Source organism: Oncorhynchus gorbuscha, linkage group LG03 (genome assembly GCF_021184085.1).
Source record: "Oncorhynchus gorbuscha isolate QuinsamMale2020 ecotype Even-year linkage group LG03, OgorEven_v1.0, whole genome shotgun sequence".
Classification (NCBI taxonomy): domain Eukaryota; kingdom Metazoa; phylum Chordata; class Actinopteri; order Salmoniformes; family Salmonidae; genus Oncorhynchus; species Oncorhynchus gorbuscha.
Genome location: NC_060175.1, coordinates 22,556,413 through 22,574,275, shown reverse-complemented (window position 1 = coordinate 22,574,275; position 17,863 = coordinate 22,556,413). Strand labels below are relative to the sequence as shown.

The 17,863-nt window shown below is 42.8% G+C and overlaps 2 protein-coding genes and 1 long non-coding RNA gene across 4 annotated transcripts; all 3 read left to right on the top strand.

The window, feature by feature from the left end:
• Positions 1-679: 679 nt before the first annotated feature.
• Positions 680-4,674, top strand: LOC124016533. The gene is made up of 7 exons (XM_046332120.1): positions 680-1,165; positions 1,840-1,956; positions 2,074-2,195; positions 2,357-2,507; positions 2,689-2,807; positions 2,970-3,168; positions 4,274-4,674. Exons 1-7 carry the CDS (start codon positions 850-852, stop codon positions 4,672-4,674), a joined length of 1,425 nt encoding a protein of 474 aa, XP_046188076.1. The 5' UTR covers positions 680-849.
• Positions 4,675-9,487: 4,813 nt separating this feature from the next.
• LOC124018949 lies at positions 9,488-12,366 on the top strand. 2 transcript variants are annotated; one of them, XM_046334286.1, is made up of 6 exons: positions 9,488-9,979; positions 10,654-10,770; positions 10,889-11,010; positions 11,172-11,322; positions 11,504-11,622; positions 11,785-12,366. In XM_046334286.1, the coding sequence occupies exons 1-6, from the start codon at positions 9,664-9,666 to the stop codon at positions 11,923-11,925; spliced, it is 966 nt and encodes a 321-aa protein (XP_046190242.1). In that variant the 5' UTR covers positions 9,488-9,663; the 3' UTR covers positions 11,926-12,366. The 2 variants fall into 2 exon arrangements, with proteins under 2 accessions (XP_046190242.1, XP_046190237.1); XM_046334281.1 differs by having other exon boundaries at positions 9,492-9,979; positions 11,721-12,366.
• Positions 12,367-12,483: 117 nt separating this feature from the next.
• On the top strand, positions 12,484-13,591 carry LOC124018962. Its single transcript, XR_006835715.1, has 2 exons — positions 12,484-13,445; positions 13,533-13,591. It is a non-coding gene; the product is annotated as an uncharacterized LOC124018962 (long non-coding RNA).
• Positions 13,592-17,863: the final 4,272 nt, after the last annotated feature.

Genomic DNA, 17,863 nt, shown 5'->3' with positions numbered 1-17,863 from the left:
TTATCTATAATTTCTCTTCATTATTTATCTTCATATGACAAGGATTAAAAAGGATTTGCCAGTAGATTGTCAACTTGATTCATGATGATGACTGCTAGCTAAGATTTTGAAAGTATGATGTTGACATGATCAGCTCAATCTAAGCTAATGTACATATAACATGATTTGACTTCATTTTATCTGTGGTCAATGACCTTGAGCCATCTTGGATGGGCACTTCTATGGCAGCAGCCGAAGGGCTAGAATTTTCAATGTCTCTCTTACACTTCGCAGTGATGTCAAATAAAATTAGATTTGATTTGATTTGAAGTCCCCATGAGGGACAGAACTCTGAGGCAATCACGGCACAACGCTCTGTATTTTTTACTGGCTTGCCCCACCACCACAGAAAGCACTGAGCTAGGCTGAAAACCTGCATTTTGGAGTTGCCTTTCTCAAGAAAACAAAGAAGAGACCATATTTGTATGCGTCTTTATTAACTAAATTATATATTTTTAAATGTTTGCAAACTGTTATGTGACACGTATTAATGCCAAAATAACATTCAAAACAGGCAAGCCCTCTCCAAAAAATAATATTTGGGGCTCAGCCCCACCTGCCCTGAATGACGGGTCGCGACTGCTGTCATGTACAGTGGTGATGTTTGGCACCCGCACCTCAATTGGCCTGCATTTCTATCTGCAACTTAACCGGGAACGCTAATAAATCGTGTAAAAAATGTCACCAGCCGAGCTAAATTCTGATTGGTCTTTCAATTAGGCAAGCCGTTTAAATTTGGGGCAACTTCTACCAGAGACCTCAGTGAACTCGCGTATAAGCGCAATTGCACAGACTTTTGTGTGTATCACCATGCGAAAAACGATTAGAGATGTGATGTCGTGTAAACATCCTATATTGTATTTTACGGTGATTGCAACGATTAGCTCTGTGTTAACCCCTTGCTATGGCCAGATTCCAGACGCAAGCATTTCAATGCCAAATGCCAAAATTCATCCGACGATTGTCCGATCCGGGAGGCTTGTTGTTGGGAATAAGTTGGTCCAACTGAGAAGGGTGGGTTTCGAAGTAACCAATGATGAATCAGCCGCTTCTGACCGCATCAAGACTCAAAACGGATCTCTTGCATTTGAGGCTGGTAATCGGGCTGGACAGCCTGCATCACAAGGTAAGCCACCAGGCCTCCCTTTTTTTCCAGTTTGTAAATCATGTAGCGGTAACCTAATAGTGAAACGCTATATTGCTTCAACGCATCTTTGGTCAGTCTTTGCATCCACAGCTGAACTCTGACTTAGTGGATACATTGGTTTAGCCCAATTCTAGCTACAGATAGTAACACCAGCTAATGTGATTTAACCAACACATTTGTCCATTTTATACTAGTAGTTACATGTGTGGCTATACAACACGTTCCTCTGTGTTAATGTTCTCAAATGTCTCCAGTTGCAGGGTGTCTGTTTTTGAATTGTAGGTCTCTGCAAAAATGTATTTTTAATTAATCCAATGATGTGTACACCTCATCTTGTCTTCTCATTGATTGAAATGGGTGTATGTCTTGACATGTGGCAGGTGGTTCCACCCCAAGGTGTCTCAATTGGTGATTTGAAATGGGTAAGATGGCTGTGTTCACTGGACTACTTCATAGACCACAACATTTAGTTTAAAAAGGCAGTGTTTTCTACATTCAGATGGACCCCCTGCAACTGCCCAGACTTCAGACTGCTGTTTTGCTGAATGGAGGACTAAAATGTTAGAGCCCTTTGTTTTGAATCCCAGATTGCCCCTTAAAGGTGGCACATGTTTGAGCCTTTGCAAATCCTGTTAATTCATTCCCTCTCCCAGAATGGCACAAGTTGGATGCTAAACTCCAGCACATGGGGCCATCAGTACAGTGTAGCAATGAAACAATGACTCTTCGGGTCAAAGGGGGAAGAGCTCCACATTTTCTGGTCGACGGCGGTAAGTAGAATGTGCCCACTAAGTAAGAAAAATATTAAACACTGATGCTGCTTATGCATGCAAGTTGCGTAGTCCTATATTTGTTGGTTTAGCCTGAGGTATTTCTGTCTTGTGCAGGTGATGGGTCTCCTGTTCTTCCCCTGTCCCGAATGCCAACTCACTGTGGCTTCTCTGTGAAGCGGTCACGCAGGGATGTGTTCTTTGTCGCACCATACCAAGGCTGCCATGTCACTCAAGAGGTGATATTTCCTCCATGGAGGCTTTCCCTTCATAAAAAATGTTCACATTAACTCTTGAATAATCTTGTACTGCTAAATGTTGATTTGAGCCTCTATTCACATGTTGGCTATTAAAGCACATTTACATGGGTTGCATCATGATACTGTTTTCCTTCATACAGGGGGGTAACTATGTTCTGCCACTCCGTCTGTGGGGGGCTCCCATGACCATGTCTTGTCCTGTTGCACCACCCCCCCCTCCCTCTGTCTCCTGCTATTTATCTGGCATGGTGGTGAAGCTTTCCATGGCAGCGAATGCTCTTCAAGTCAAAGGTGGGTAATTCTTTGACATTGTTTCAGTGCACATGGTATATTTGGTCATATGAAATGTATTCATTTGAACCTATGGTGGATGAATGCTGATCCAAAAGGAATTAATTTCTATGAATGGTTGCCAGTAGACTGGTGTTTGCCTACAGCCTATTCTGTTGCTCACACTGAAATTGTTTTTCAGTGTCTGGTGTGTGGGAGCCACTTCTCGCAATCACCCAGCAATGTGGCTTAACTATTGAGCCATTCTTTGGAGGGGTGGTGATCACTGCACCATACACAGGACCCTGTGTGGCATTGGAGGTAGTTCTTAATGTCATCTTGTGGTCATGAAGGTGATCAAATGGTCACTTTTTGTTGTTGTTATTTCCTGACTTTTGTATACCTTTTTTTAAATTCAGGATGATGAGCGTTTGCTTTTTATGCTCTCGGTTGCTGGGGAGCTCACCCTCTCCTGTCCTGCAGGCCTCCCTCAAACTGAACCTGTTACGTCTGGATACCCTCTGTTCCACCAGTGGTCCCAGTACCATTTCCCTCCGTATCCCCCCCAACCACCCTCGTCCCCAACAGCAGCCACTACCATGTCTAAACAAACACATTCCCCTAAACCTTCTAGCCAGGCCATGCATATGCCACGTAAAGGAGACCCCCAGGTCCCACAAATGTATGACTTAAACACATTTTACCCATACCTATTTCCTCCGTATCCCCCTCAACCCTATTTCCCAACATCAGCCCCCACTACCTCACCTAAACACACACATTCCCCTCAACCTGTCACCCAGGTCCTGCATATGCCACCTAAAGGAGACCCCCAGGTCCCACACACACCTGAATTCCACCCGTTTTACCCATACCATTTCCCTCCATATCCCCCTCAACAACACTATTTCCCAAAATCAGCCCCCACCACTATTTCCCAACATCAGCCCCCACTACCTCACCTAAACACACACAATCCCCATCAACCCTATTTCCCAACATCAGCCCCCACCCTCAACCTGTCACCCAGGTCCTGCATATGCCACCTAAAGGAGACCCCCAGGTCCCACACACACCTGAATTCCACCCGTACCATTTTCCTCCGTATCCCCATCAGCCCTATTTCCCAACATCAGCCCCCACTACCTCACCTAAACACACACAATCCCCTCAACCTGTCACCCAGGTCCTGCACATGCCACCTAAAGGAGACCCCCAGGTCCCACACACACCTGAATTCCACCCGTTTTACTCATACCATTTTCCTCCATATCCCCCTCAACAACACTATTTCCCAACATCAGCCCCCACTACCTCACCTAAACACACAAATTCCCCTCAACCTGCCACCCAAGCCCTGCGTATGCCACCTAAAGGAGACCCCCAGGTCCCACACACACCTGAATTCCACCAGTTTCACCCGTACCATTTTCCTCCGTATCCCCCTCGACGCCATTTCCCAAAATCAGCCCCCACTACCTCACCTAAACACACACAATCCCCTCAAGCTGTCACCCAGGTCCTGCATATGCCACCTAAAGGAGACCCCCAGGTCCCACACACACCTGAATTCCACCCGTACCATTTTCCTCCGTATCCCCATCAGCCGTATTTCCCAACATCAGCCCCCACTACCTCACCTAAACACACAAATTCCCCTCAACCTGCCACCCAAGCCCTGCATATGCCACCTAAAGGATACCCCCAGGTCCCACAAATGCCTGACTTCAAAATGTTTTACCCGTACCATTTTACTACACATCTCCCTCAACCTTATTTCCCATCAGCCTCTACAACCACACCTAAACAAACAAATCAGGCCCTGCATATGCCACCTAAAGGATACCCTCAGGTCCCACTGAGTTACCAGTTCCCCCAATACAATTTCCCAGGGTTTTTCCCTCAACGCTCTGTCCCAAGAGCACCCCCCGGGATAGCCAGCCAACTGGATAACCAGAATAACCCCCAGAAATATCATTACTCAGATTCCTCCTACCGTCAAAAGTCAGCCACTCCTTCAGTAACTGCTAGCACTATCCCTGGCACCACACCCCAGGCCCAACCCAAGCAGCCCTTCATGCAATATGACCAGTACCCGATGGTTCGCAGCTGGAATCCGTATGCTTCTGCTCTGTTCCCACCCCATTATGGAACGGCGCCGTATCATTCTCAAGGGCCTAGGGAGTAACTTATGGTAAGGCATAATTATCACAAATATATTTAAACTTAATTGCATAATGTACTATTTGCAATTGAAGTTTAATCACATTACTTTCAACAGGTGGAATCTACAGTTTCCAGCCATTACTTGTGAAGTGTAAAATAAATTTACTAAATGTACTGCTTGAGTTTGTTTTTACTTGACAGTTGGAACAGTGGTACTGTTGGCCAGGGAACTAGCAGGATAGACTAGCAGAATCCAGTAAGATCAGGGGTGGTGTCAACCCTTCTGGTCTTCAATGCAGGGCCGACATAAGTTCCTTACATTTTCCCTCCATCTTTTTGCGGTAATGCTGCAATTAGTTAGTTGTAATTTTGGGTAGAGCAGACATTTTCATATATTTATATAATATAAATATTTTAGTATAACCACCATATTTGTATTAATGTTCCTTTTTTTAGGGTGGATTAAATTTAAATTGTAACACTTTCTATGGCTTGTTTTAAAAATAGTGATATTGGAGAATTTCAGTTTCAAATAACTGAGTGTGAGGTTGTAATTTGAATAAAGGTTAAAAGGCCATTCTTAAACATGGGGTGAGAAATTCTTACTAATTTGCTGGCGAACCAGTTCAGCTTTAAGTATAACTTTTGTATGACTGCATTTAGTGAGGTCTAATGCTTTAATATTTAATAATTTCTGCCCTCAATTCATATTCATTATATAAATAGGCCTGTTGAATTGTCTGGCTTGCCGTTCCAAATGTGTTTTTTTTCCCTCGTATAATTTAAATAACTTCACTAGGTGTAGGCAAGACCATAGTCATTTTCCCAGTTTACCTATTTGCTTAAGTTAATCAGGATGCTTTTTCACAAATAGACAGTTCCTTTCCATGGTAGCAAGATATTCTCTATTTTTGCTAACTTTCTATGAAAATGCATTGGCGTGATATTTATTTCAGTGTGTGTGTATATATATATATATATACTGCGTTTCTTCACATGACATAATTTCCTTTTATTGGTATACTACACTAATGTAAATGGTGTATTTTTTTTTGTGATCAATACGTAATATCATTTGCATTACTTTTTCTATCCTCTGGTTGTATCTTGATCCTCTGAGGCTGTGGAGGGATCCAAATTGTGGATTTAAAAGAAAATGAATCGGCGTACAATGACATCTTTGTTTTTAATCCCTAGATTTTTAACCCCTTTATTGTTGGAACATTTCACATGGACATAATAAATATGCCGATAGTGGACAACCTTGTTTTACTCCTCGACAGTTTAAAACTGAAGTAGCCATTATTTACTATTGTACACCTAGGTTTACTATACATGACTTCCCATTTTTATAAGAGATTCTCATTGTTCCAGATATTTATATACTTAATCAAAAGCCTTTTCAAAATCACCTATGAATCGCAAGCCTGGTTTCCCAGATTTTTCATAGTGTTCGATTGTTTCCAGTACATATCTTATGTTATCTCCAAGGTATTGTCCATGTAAAAAAAAAAAGTTTACCTAACTGGTATGCCATCCAGCCCTGGAGTTTTCCAGGACTTAAATGTAATTGATGCAATTAATGCTGTTAACTAGGCAAGTCAGTTAAAAAAAAATATTATTTACAAAAAGCCTGTACCGATGCTGGGCCAATTGCGCACCGCCCTATGGGACTCCCAATCATGGCTGGATGTGATGCAGCCTGGATTCGAACCAGGTACTGCAGTGACTCCTCTTGCACAGTGATGCAGTATCTTAGACCGATGTGCCACTCCTCCTCTGTAATTTGGCCTTCTAGGGGCAGCAGGTAGCCTAGTGGTTAGAGCGTTGGACTAGTAACCGAAAGGTTGCATGATCGAATCATCGAGCTGACAAGATAAAAATTTGGCGTTAACCCACTGTTCCTAGGCCGTCATTGAAAATAAGAATTTTTTTCTTAACTGACTTGCCTAGTATTTCTGTATAGCTATTAAATTATACATTATTAATAGAAAAAATTAGCTGTGATTTAAATGGAAAAAACCCTCACCCACATGGAAAGTCAGTAAGTGTATATATAGACAGTTACTTGTATATGCCAATTATCTCATGGTCTGACTGCATTCTGAAATTATTTGCAAATTATGGTGGAAAATAAGTATTTGGTCACCTACAAACAAACAAGATTTCTGGCTCTCACAGACCTTTAACTTCTTTAAGAGGCTCCTCTGTCCTCCACTCGTTACCTGTATTAATGGCACCTGTTTGAACTTGTTATCAGTATAAAAGACACCTGTCCACAACCTCAAACAGTCACACTCCAAACTCCACTATGGCCAAGACCAAAGAGCTGTCAAAGGACACCAGAAACAAAATTGTAGACCTGCACCAGGCTGGGAAGACTGAATCTGCAATAGGTAAGCAGCTTGGTTTGAAGAAATCCACTGTGGGAGCAATTATTAGGAAATGGAAGACATACAAGACCACTGATAATCTCCCTCGATCTGGGGCTCCACGCAAGATCTCACCCGTGGGGTCAAAATGATCACAAGAACGGTGAGCAAAAATCCCAGAACCACACGGGGGGACCTAGTGAATGACCTGCAGAAGCTGGGACCAAAGTAACAAAGCCTACCATCAGTAATACACTACGCCGCCAGGGACTCAAATCCTGCAGTGCCAGACGTGTCCACCTGCTTAAGCCAGTACATGTCCAGGCCCGTCTGAAGTTTGCTAGAGAGCATTTGGATGACCCAGAAGAAGATTGGGAGAATGTCATATGGTCAGATGAAACCAAAATATAACTTTTTGGTAAAAACTCAACTCGTCGTGTTTGGAGGACAAAGAATGCTGAGTTGCATCCAAAGAACACCATACCTACTGTGAAGCATGGGGGTGGAAACATCATGCTTTGGGCAGTATTTCTGCAAAGGGACCAGGACGACTGATCCGTGGAAAGGAAAGAATGAATGGGGCCATGTATCGTGAGATTTTGAGTAAAAACCTCCTTCCATCAGCAAGGGCATTGAAGATGAAACGTGGCTGAGTCTTTCAGCATGACAATGATCCCAAACACACTGCCTGGGCAACGAAGGAGTGGCTTCGTAAGAAGCATTTCAAGGTCCTGGAGTGGCCTAGCAAGTCTCCAGATCTCAACCCCATAGAAAATCTTTACAGAAGTTGAAAGTCTGTGTTGCCCAGCAACAGCCCCAAAACATCACTGCTCTAGAGATCTGCATGGAGGAATGGGCCAAAATACCAGCAACAGTGTGTGAAAACCTTGTGAAGACTTACAGAAAACATTTGACCTCTGTCATTGCCAATAAAGGGTATATAACAAAGTATTGAGATAAACTTTTGTTATTGACCAAATACTTATTTTCCACCATAATTTGCAAATAAATTCATTAAAAATCCTACAATGTGATTTTTCTGGAATTTTTTTCTCATTTTGTCTGTCATAGTTGAAGTCTACCTATGAATAAAATTACAGGCCTCTCTCATATTTTTAAGTGGGAGAACTTGCACAATTGGTGGCTGACTAAATATTTTTTTGCCCCACTGTATATATCATGTTATGTTTCTGATTAAATAAATAAGTTAGTTAGGCTAGTTTATATCCCTGCTCTAATAAGAGCACAGATTAACAGTTTGTACAGTCTATAACTGGAAAGATGGCCTACATAAAGAGGACACAATAACAATTATAGTTAAAAATCAAAAGTTGATGTGCCATACTAATTGATTAACTAGCGTCTGATTGATTTAGACCAGCTAACAGTGCTGTGAACAGACATACTTTATAGTCAATAACTATTTGTTTAGCACTTTTGAAATGTATAGCAACAGAATTCAGAACACGGGCCATTCTTACAGTGTTCTCTCTGTAACATCAAGTTAGCAGCCTAGGATAAATAAAGGGTTCTTTAAAGCAGACAATGAAAGCTCTTAAAATATTAGCGGGCCTCCAAGTTAACCGTTGTTTTGAGCGAGGCACAAATCATGCTTCATTGACAGCATGGCCAATGTTGAATGTTTATCATTTTAAACTTGGAAAAGAGCCCCTTAATTCCAGGTTTGTGACCACACAGCCACTGTCACTGATTCCTTCCAAACCACTCATTGAATTGGCAATTTCCAACTTGTTGTGTAATGTCCAATGGCCGATGAGCACCAATACTTCTTATCTATAATTTCTCTTCATTATTTATCTTCATATGACAAGGATTAAAAAGGATTTGCCAGTAGATTGTCAACTTGATTCATGATGATGACTGCTAGCTAAGATTTTGAAAGTATGATGTTGACATGATCAGCTCAATCTAAGCTAATGTACATATAACATGATTTGACTTCATTTTATCTGTGGTCAATGACCTTGAGCCATCTTGGATGGGCACTTCTATGGCAGCAGCCGAAGGGCTAGAATTTTCAATGTCTCTCTTACACTTCGCAGTGATGTCAAATAAAATTAGATTTGATTTGATTTGAAGTCCCCATGAGGGACAGAACTCTGAGGCAATCACGGCACAACGCTCTGTATTTTTTACTGGCTTGCCCCACCACCACAGAAAGCACTGAGCTAGGCTGAAAACCTGCATTTTGGAGTTGCCTTTCTCAAGAAAACAAAGAAGAGACCATATTTGTATGCGTCTTTATTAACTAAATTATATATTTTTAAATGTTTGCAAACTGTTATGTGACACGTATTAATGCCAAAATAACATTCAAAACAGGCAAGCCCTCTCCAAAAAATAATATTTGGGGCTCAGCCCCACCTGCCCTGAATGACGGGTCGCGACTGCTGTCATGTACAGTGGTGATGTTTGGCACCCGCACCTCAATTGGCCTGCATTTCTATCTGCAACTTAACCGGGAACGCTAATAAATCGTGTAAAAAATGTCACCAGCCGAGCTAAATTCTGATTGGTCTTTCAATTAGGCAAGCCGTTTAAATTTGGGGCAACTTCTACCAGAGACCTCAGTGAACTCGCGTATAAGCGCAATTGCACAGACTTTTGTGTGTATCACCATGCGAAAAACGATTAGAGATGTGATGTCGTGTAAACATCCTATATTGTATTTTACGGTGATTGCAACGATTAGCTCTGTGTTAACCCCTTGCTATGGCCAGATTCCAGACGCAAGCATTTCAATGCCAAATGCCAAAATTCATCCGACGATTGTCCGATCCGGGAGGCTTGTTGTTGGGAATAAGTTGGTCCAACTGAGAAGGGTGGGTTTCGAAGTAACCAATGATGAATCAGCCGCTTCTGACCGCATCAAGACTCAAAACGGATCTCTTGCATTTGAGGCTGGTAATCGGGCTGGACAGCCTGCATCACAAGGTAAGCCACCAGGCCTCCCTTTTTTTCCAGTTTGTAAATCATGTAGCGGTAACCTAATAGTGAAACGCTATATTGCTTCAACGCATCTTTGGTCAGTCTTTGCATCCACAGCTGAACTCTGACTTAGTGGATACATTGGTTTAGCCCAATTCTAGCTACAGATAGTAACACCAGCTAATGTGATTTAACCAACACATTTGTCCATTTTATACTAGTAGTTACATGTGTGGCTATACAACACGTTCCTCTGTGTTAATGTTCTCAAATGTCTCCAGTTGCAGGGTGTCTGTTTTTGAATTGTAGGTCTCTGCAAAAAATGTATTTTTAATTAATCCAATGATGTGTACACCTCATCTTGTCTTCTCATTGATTGAAATGGGTGTATGTCTTGACATGTGGCAGGTGGTTCCACCCCAAGGTGTCTCAATTGGTGATTTGAAATGGGTAAGATGGCTGTGTTCACTGGACTACTTCATAGACCACAACATTTAGTTTAAAAAGGCAGTGTTTTCTACATTCAGATGGACCCCTGCAACTGCCCAGACTTCAGACTGCTGTTTTGCTGAATGGAGGACTAAAATGTTAGAGCCCTTTGTTTTGAATCCCAGATTGCCCCTTAAAGGTGGCACATGTTTGAGCCTTTGCAAATCCTGTTAATTCATTCCCTCTCCCAGAATGGCACAAGTTGGATGCTAAACTCCAGCACATGGGGCCATCAGTACAGTGTAGCAATGAAACAATGACTCTTCGGGTCAAAGGGGGAAGAGCTCCACATTTTCTGGTCGACGGCGGTAAGTAGAATGTGCCCACTAAGTAAGAAAAAATATTAAACACTGATGCTGCTTATGCATGCAAGTTGCGTAGTCCTATATTTGTTGGTTTAGCCTGAGGTATTTCTGTCTTGTGCAGGTGATGGGTCTCCTGTTCTTCCCCTGTCCCGAATGCCAACTCACTGTGGCTTCTCTGTGAAGCGGTCACGCAGGGATGTGTTCTTTGTCGCACCATACCAAGGCTGCCATGTCACTCAAGAGGTGATATTTCCTCCATGGAGGCTTTCCCTTCATAAAAAATGTTCACATTAACTCTTGAATAATCTTGTACTGCTAAATGTTGATTTGAGCCTCTATTCACATGTTGGCTATTAAAGCACATTTACATGGGTTGCATCATGATACTGTTTTCCTTCATACAGGGGGGTAACTATGTTCTGCCACTCCGTCTGTGGGGGGCTCCCATGACCATGTCTTGTCCTGTTGCACCACCCCCCCCTCCCTCTGTCTCCTGCTATTTATCTGGCATGGTGGTGAAGCTTTCCATGGCAGCGAATGCTCTTCAAGTCAAAGGTGGGTAATTCTTTGACATTGTTTCAGTGCACATGGTATATTTGGTCATATGAAATGTATTCATTTGAACCTATGGTGGATGAATGCTGATCCAAAAGGAATTAATTTCTATGAATGGTTGCCAGTAGACTGGTGTTTGCCTACAGCCTATTCTGTTGCTCACACTGAAATTGTTTTTCAGTGTCTGGTGTGTGGGAGCCACTTCTCGCAATCACCCAGCAATGTGGCTTAACTATTGAGCCATTCTTTGGAGGGGTGGTGATCACTGCACCATACACAGGACCCTGTGTGGCATTGGAGGTAGTTCTTAATGTCATCTTGTGGTCATGAAGGTGATCAAATGGTCACTTTTTGTTGTTGTTATTTCCTGACTTTTGTATACCTTTTTTTAAATTCAGGATGATGAGCGTTTGCTTTTTATGCTCTCGGTTGCTGGGGAGCTCACCCTCTCCTGTCCTGCAGGCCTCCCTCAAACTGAACCTGTTACGTCTGGATACCCTCTGTTCCACCAGTGGTCCCAGTACCATTTCCCTCCGTATCCCCCCCAACCACCCTCGTCCCCAACAGCAGCCACTACCATGTCTAAACAAACACATTCCCTAAACCTTCTAGCCAGGCCATGCATATGCCACGTAAAGGAGACCCCAGGTCCCACAAATGTATGACTTAAACACATTTTACCCATACCTATTTCCTCCGTATCCCCCTCAACCCTATTTCCCAACATCAGCCCCCACTACCTCACCTAAACACACACATTCCCCTCAACCTGTCACCCAGGTCCTGCATATGCCACCTAAAGGAGACCCCCAGGTCCCACACACACCTGAATTCCACCCGTTTTACCCATACCATTTCCCTCCATATCCCCCTCAACAACACTATTTCCCAAAATCAGCCCCCACTACCTCACCTAAACACACACAATCCCCTCAACCTGTCACCCAGGTCCTGCATATGCCACCTAAAGGAGACCCCCAGGTCCCACACACACCTGAATTCCACCCGTACCATTTTCCTCCGTATCCCCATCAGCCCTATTTCCCAACATCAGCCCCCACTACCTCACCTAAACACACACAATCCCCTCAACCTGTCACCCAGGTCCTGCACATGCCACCTAAAGGAGACCCCCAGGTCCCACACACACCTGAATTCCACCTGAATTCCACCCGTTTTACTCATACCATTTTCCTCCATATCCCCCTCAACAACACTATTTCCCAACATCAGCCCCCACTACCTCACCTAAACACACAAATTCCCCTCAACCTGCCACCCAAGCCCTGCGTATGCCACCTAAAGGAGACCCCCAGGTCCCACACACACCTGAATTCCACCAGTTTCACCCGTACCATTTTCCTCCGTATCCCCCTCGACGCCATTTCCCAAAATCAGCCCCCACTACCTCACCTAAACACACACAATCCCCTCAAGCTGTCACCCAGGTCCTGCATATGCCACCTAAAGGAGACCCCCAGGTCCCACACACACCTGAATTCCACCCGTACCATTTTCCTCCGTATCCCCATCAGCCGTATTTCCCAACATCAGCCCCCACTACCTCACCTAAACACACAAATTCCCCTCAACCTGCCACCCAAGCCCTGCATATGCCACCTAAAGGATACCCCCAGGTCCCACAAATGCCTGACTTCAAAATGTTTTACCCGTACCATTTTACTACACATCTCCCTCAACCTTATTTCCCATCAGCCTCTACAACCACACCTAAACAAACAAATCAGGCCCTGCATATGCCACCTAAAGGATACCCTCAGGTCCCACTGAGTTACCAGTTCCCCCAATACAATTTCCCAGGGTTTTTCCCTCAACGCTCTGTCCCAAGAGCACCCCCCGGGATAGCCAGCCAACTGGATAACCAGAATAACCCCCAGAAATATCATTACTCAGATTCCTCCTACCGTCAAAAGTCAGCCACTCCTTCAGTAACTGCTAGCACTATCCCTGGCACCACACCCCAGGCCCAACCCAAGCAGCCCTTCATGCAATATGACCAGTACCCGATGGTTCGCAGCTGGAATCCGTATGCTTCTGCTCTGTTCCCACCCCATTATGGAACGGCGCCGTATCATTCTCAAGGGCCTAGGGAGTAACTTATGGTAAGGCATAATTATCACAAATATATTTAAACTTAATTGCATAATGTACTATTTGCAATTGAAGTTTAATCACATTATTTTCAACAGGTGGAATCTACAGTTTCCAGCCATTACTTGTGAAGTGTAAAATAAATTTACTAAATGTACTGCTTGAGTTTGTTTTTACTTGACAGTTGGAACAGTGGTACTGTTGGCCAGGGAACTAGCAGGATAGACTAGCAGAATCCAGTAAGATCAGGGGTGGTGTCAACCCTTCTGGTCTTCAATGCAGGGCCGACATAAGTTCCTTACATTTTCCCTCCATCTTTTTGCGGTAATGCTGCAATTAGTTAGTTGTAATTTTGGGTAGAGCAGACATTTTCATATATTTATATAATATAAATATTTTAGTATAACCACCATATTTGTATTAATGTTCCTTTTTTTAGGGTGGATTAAATTTAAATTGTAACACTTTCTATGGCTTGTTTTAAAAATAGTGATATTGGAGAATTTCAGTTTCAAATAACTGAGTGTGAGGTTGTAATTTGAATAAAGGTTAAAAGGCCATTCTTAAACATGGGGTGAGAAATTCTTACTAATTTGCTGGCGAACCAGTTCAGCTTTAAGTATAACTTTTGTATGACTGCATTTAGTGAGGTCTAATGCTTTAATATTTAATAATTTCTGCCCTCAATTCATATTCATTATATAAATAGGCCTGTTGAATTGTCTGGCTTGCCGTTCCAAATGTGTTTTTTTCCCTCGTATAATTTAAATAACTTCACTAGGTGTAGGCAAGACCATAGTCATTTTCCCAGTTTACCTATTTGCTTAAGTTAATCAGGATGCTTTTTCACAAATAGACAGTTCCTTTCCATGGTAGCAAGATATTCTCTATTTTTGCTAACTTTCTATGAAAATGCATTGGCGTGATATTTATTTCAGTGTGTGTATATATATATATATATACTGCGTTTCTTCACATGACATAATTTCCTTTTATTGGTATACTACACTAATGTAAATGGTGTATTTTTTTTTGTGATCAATACGTAATATCATTTGCATTACTTTTTCTATCCTCTGGTTGTATCTTGATCCTCTGAGGCTGTGGAGGGATCCAAATTGTGGATTTAAAAGAAAATGAATCGGCGTACAATGACATCTTTGTTTTTAATCCCTAGATTTTTAACCCCTTTATTGTTGGAACATTTCACATGGACATAATAAATATGCCGATAGTGGACAACCTTGTTTTACTCCTCGACAGTTTAAAACTGAAGTAGCCATTATTTACTATTGTACACCTAGGTTTACTATACATGACTTCCCATTTTTATAAGAGATTCTCATTGTTCCAGATATTTATATACTTAATCAAAAGCCTTTTCAAAATCACCTATGAATCGCAAGCCTGGTTTCCCAGATTTTTCATAGTGTTCGATTGTTTCCAGTACATATCTTATGTTATCTCCAAGGTATTGTCCATGTAAAAAAAAAAAAGTTTACCTAACTGGTATGCCATCCAGCCCTGGAGTTTTCCAGGACTTAAATGTAATTGATGCAATTAATGCTGTTAACTAGGAAAGTCAGTTAAAAAAAAATATTATTTACAAAAAGCCTGTACCGATGCTGGGCCAATTGCGCACCGCCCTATGGGACTCCCAATCACGGCTGGATGTGATGCAGCCTGGATTCGAACCAGGTACTGCAGTGACTCCTCTTGCACAGTTATGCAGTATCTTAGACCGATGTGCCACTCCTCCTCTGTAATTTGGCCTTCTAGTGGTTAGAGCGTTGGACTAGTAACCGAAAGGTTGCATGATCGAATCATCGAGCTGACAAGATAAAAATTTGGCGTTAACCCACTGTTCCTAGGCCGTCATTGAAAATAAGATTTTTTTTCTTAACTGACTTGCCTAGTATTTCTGTATAGCTATTAAATTATACATTATTAATTGAAAAAATTGGCTGTGATTTAAATTAACAAAACCCTCACCCACATGGAAAGTCAGTAAGTGTAAGTCCTTGTATATGCCAATTATCTCATGGTCTGACTGCATTCTGTCCCCCTTGTTTTGCTTTTGGTGCCACAGAGATGACAAAGTAATCAAGATGACTAGCTTGATTAATCCTCCGCCATGTATATCTCACTTGGTCAGGATATTTAAGCCTCCATATATCCACTAGTTCCTATATATACACTGCTCAAAAAAATAAAGGGAACACTTCAACAACACAATGTAACTAAGTCCATCACACTTCTGTGAAATCAAACTGTCCACTTAGGAAGCAACACTGATTGACAAATGTCACATGCTGTTGTGCAAATGGAATAGACAACAGGTGGAAATTATAGGCAATTAGCAAGACACCCCCAATAAAGGAGTTGTTCTGCAGGTGGTCTCAGGAGACGTGGAGGAGGACGTAGGAGGGCGTGGAGGAGGACGTAGGAGGGCAACAGCCCAGCAGCAGGACCGCTACCTCTGCCTTTTTGCAAGGAGGAGCAGGAGGAGCACTGCCAGAGCCCTGCAAAATGACCTCCAGCAGGCCACAAATGTGCATGTGTCTGCTCAAACGGTCAGAAACAGACTCCATGAAGGTGGTATGAGGGCCTGACGTCCATAGGTGGGGGTTGTGCTTACAGCCCAACACCGTGCAGGACGTTTGGCATTTGCCAGAGAACACCAAGATTGGCAAATTCGTCACTAGCGCCCTGCGCTCTTCACAGATGAATGCAGGTTCACACTGAGCACGTGACAGTCTGGAGACACCGTGGAGAACATTCTGCTGCCTGCAACATCCTCCAGCATGACCGGTTTGGCGGTGGGTCAGTCATGGTGGGGGGTGGCATTTCTTTGGGGGGCCGCACAGCCCTCCATGTGCTCGCCAGAGGTAGCCTGATTGCCATTGGGTACCGAGATGAGATCCTCAGACCATTTGTGAGACCATATGCTGGTGCGGGTGGCCCTGTGTTCTTCCTAATGCAAGACAATGCTAGACCTCATGTGGCTGGAGTGTGTCAGCAGTTCCTGCAAGAGGAAGGCATTGATGCTATGGACTGGCCCGCCTGTTCCCAAGACCTGAATCCAATTGAGCACATCTGGGACATCATGTCTCGCTCCATCCACCAACGCCATGTTGCACCACAGACTGTCCAGGAGTTGGCGGATGCTTTAGTCCAGGTCTGGGAGGAGATCCCTCAGGAGACCATCCGCCACCTCATCAGGAGCATGCCCAGGTGTTGTAGGGAGGTCATACAGGCACGTGGAGGCCACACACACTACTGAGCCTCATTTTTGACTTGTTTTAAGGACATTACATCAAAGTTGGATCAGCCTGTAGTGTGGTTTTCCACTTTAATTTTGAGTGTGACTCCAAATCCAGACCTCCATGGGTTGATAAATTTGATTTCCATTGATAATTTTTGTGTGATTTTGTTGTCAGCACATTCAACTATGTAAAGAAAAAAGTATTTGAGAATATTTCATTCATTCAGATCTAAGATGTGTTATTTTAGTGTTCCCTTTATTTTTTTGAGCAGTGTATATATAATAAATTATGAACTTTCTTCAGAAACTCGTCAGTCTATTCTTGTTTTGAGAAATGAAGGCTATTCCATGCGAGAAATTGTCATCTGGTACAACGCCGTGTACTACTCCCTTCACATTACAGCGCAAACTGTCTCTAACCAGAAACGAAAGAGTGGGAGGCCCCGGTGCACAACTGAGCAAGAGAACAAGTACATTAGAGTGTGTCTGTTTCTCAAACTAGACCTCACAAGTCCTCAACTGGCAGCATCATTAAATAGTATCCGCAAAACACCAGTCTCAACGTCAACAGTGAAGAGGCAACTCTGGGATGCTGGCCTAGAGTAGTTCCCTCTATTATAATAAAAAGTAATGTATAAGCTTACAGTGTATTTCTTGGGACCAATGAAATGGGTGGAGCAGAAAGTGCTGTTAGGTATTTAGACCACAGTCCCCCGAGAAGATAGGCACCTGAATTTGACTGAGACATTGCAGGCTCTTCATCCTCACTCATTTGTTCTACTTGTTTGCATTTATCCGGCAGTGATTACATTGTCCATATACTTTATCCTCTTTGGGTTCATTTCTCTGACACCATGTAATTATGTATATGTGAATACCTCACGTCGGAGAGTTTGGTAAAGCATAATAATTTACTCAGGTGTTACAGGTCACGACATCCTAATTAGACACTTATAATGCACTTGTTTATATATCCTACTGTAGATAAGTGCCCCACTATCACAATCTCTGGGTTGGCATTATGACCATTTTTTTAACTGGAGGAAAGTAGTGTTCAGTGTTGACAATGTCCTTTTTTACCTTGTGGGAGTAGAGTTTGTTAATGAGAAGCAGTTGATGCATTACCAATCTTGAAGAATCCATTTGAAATATCCAAACTAATGT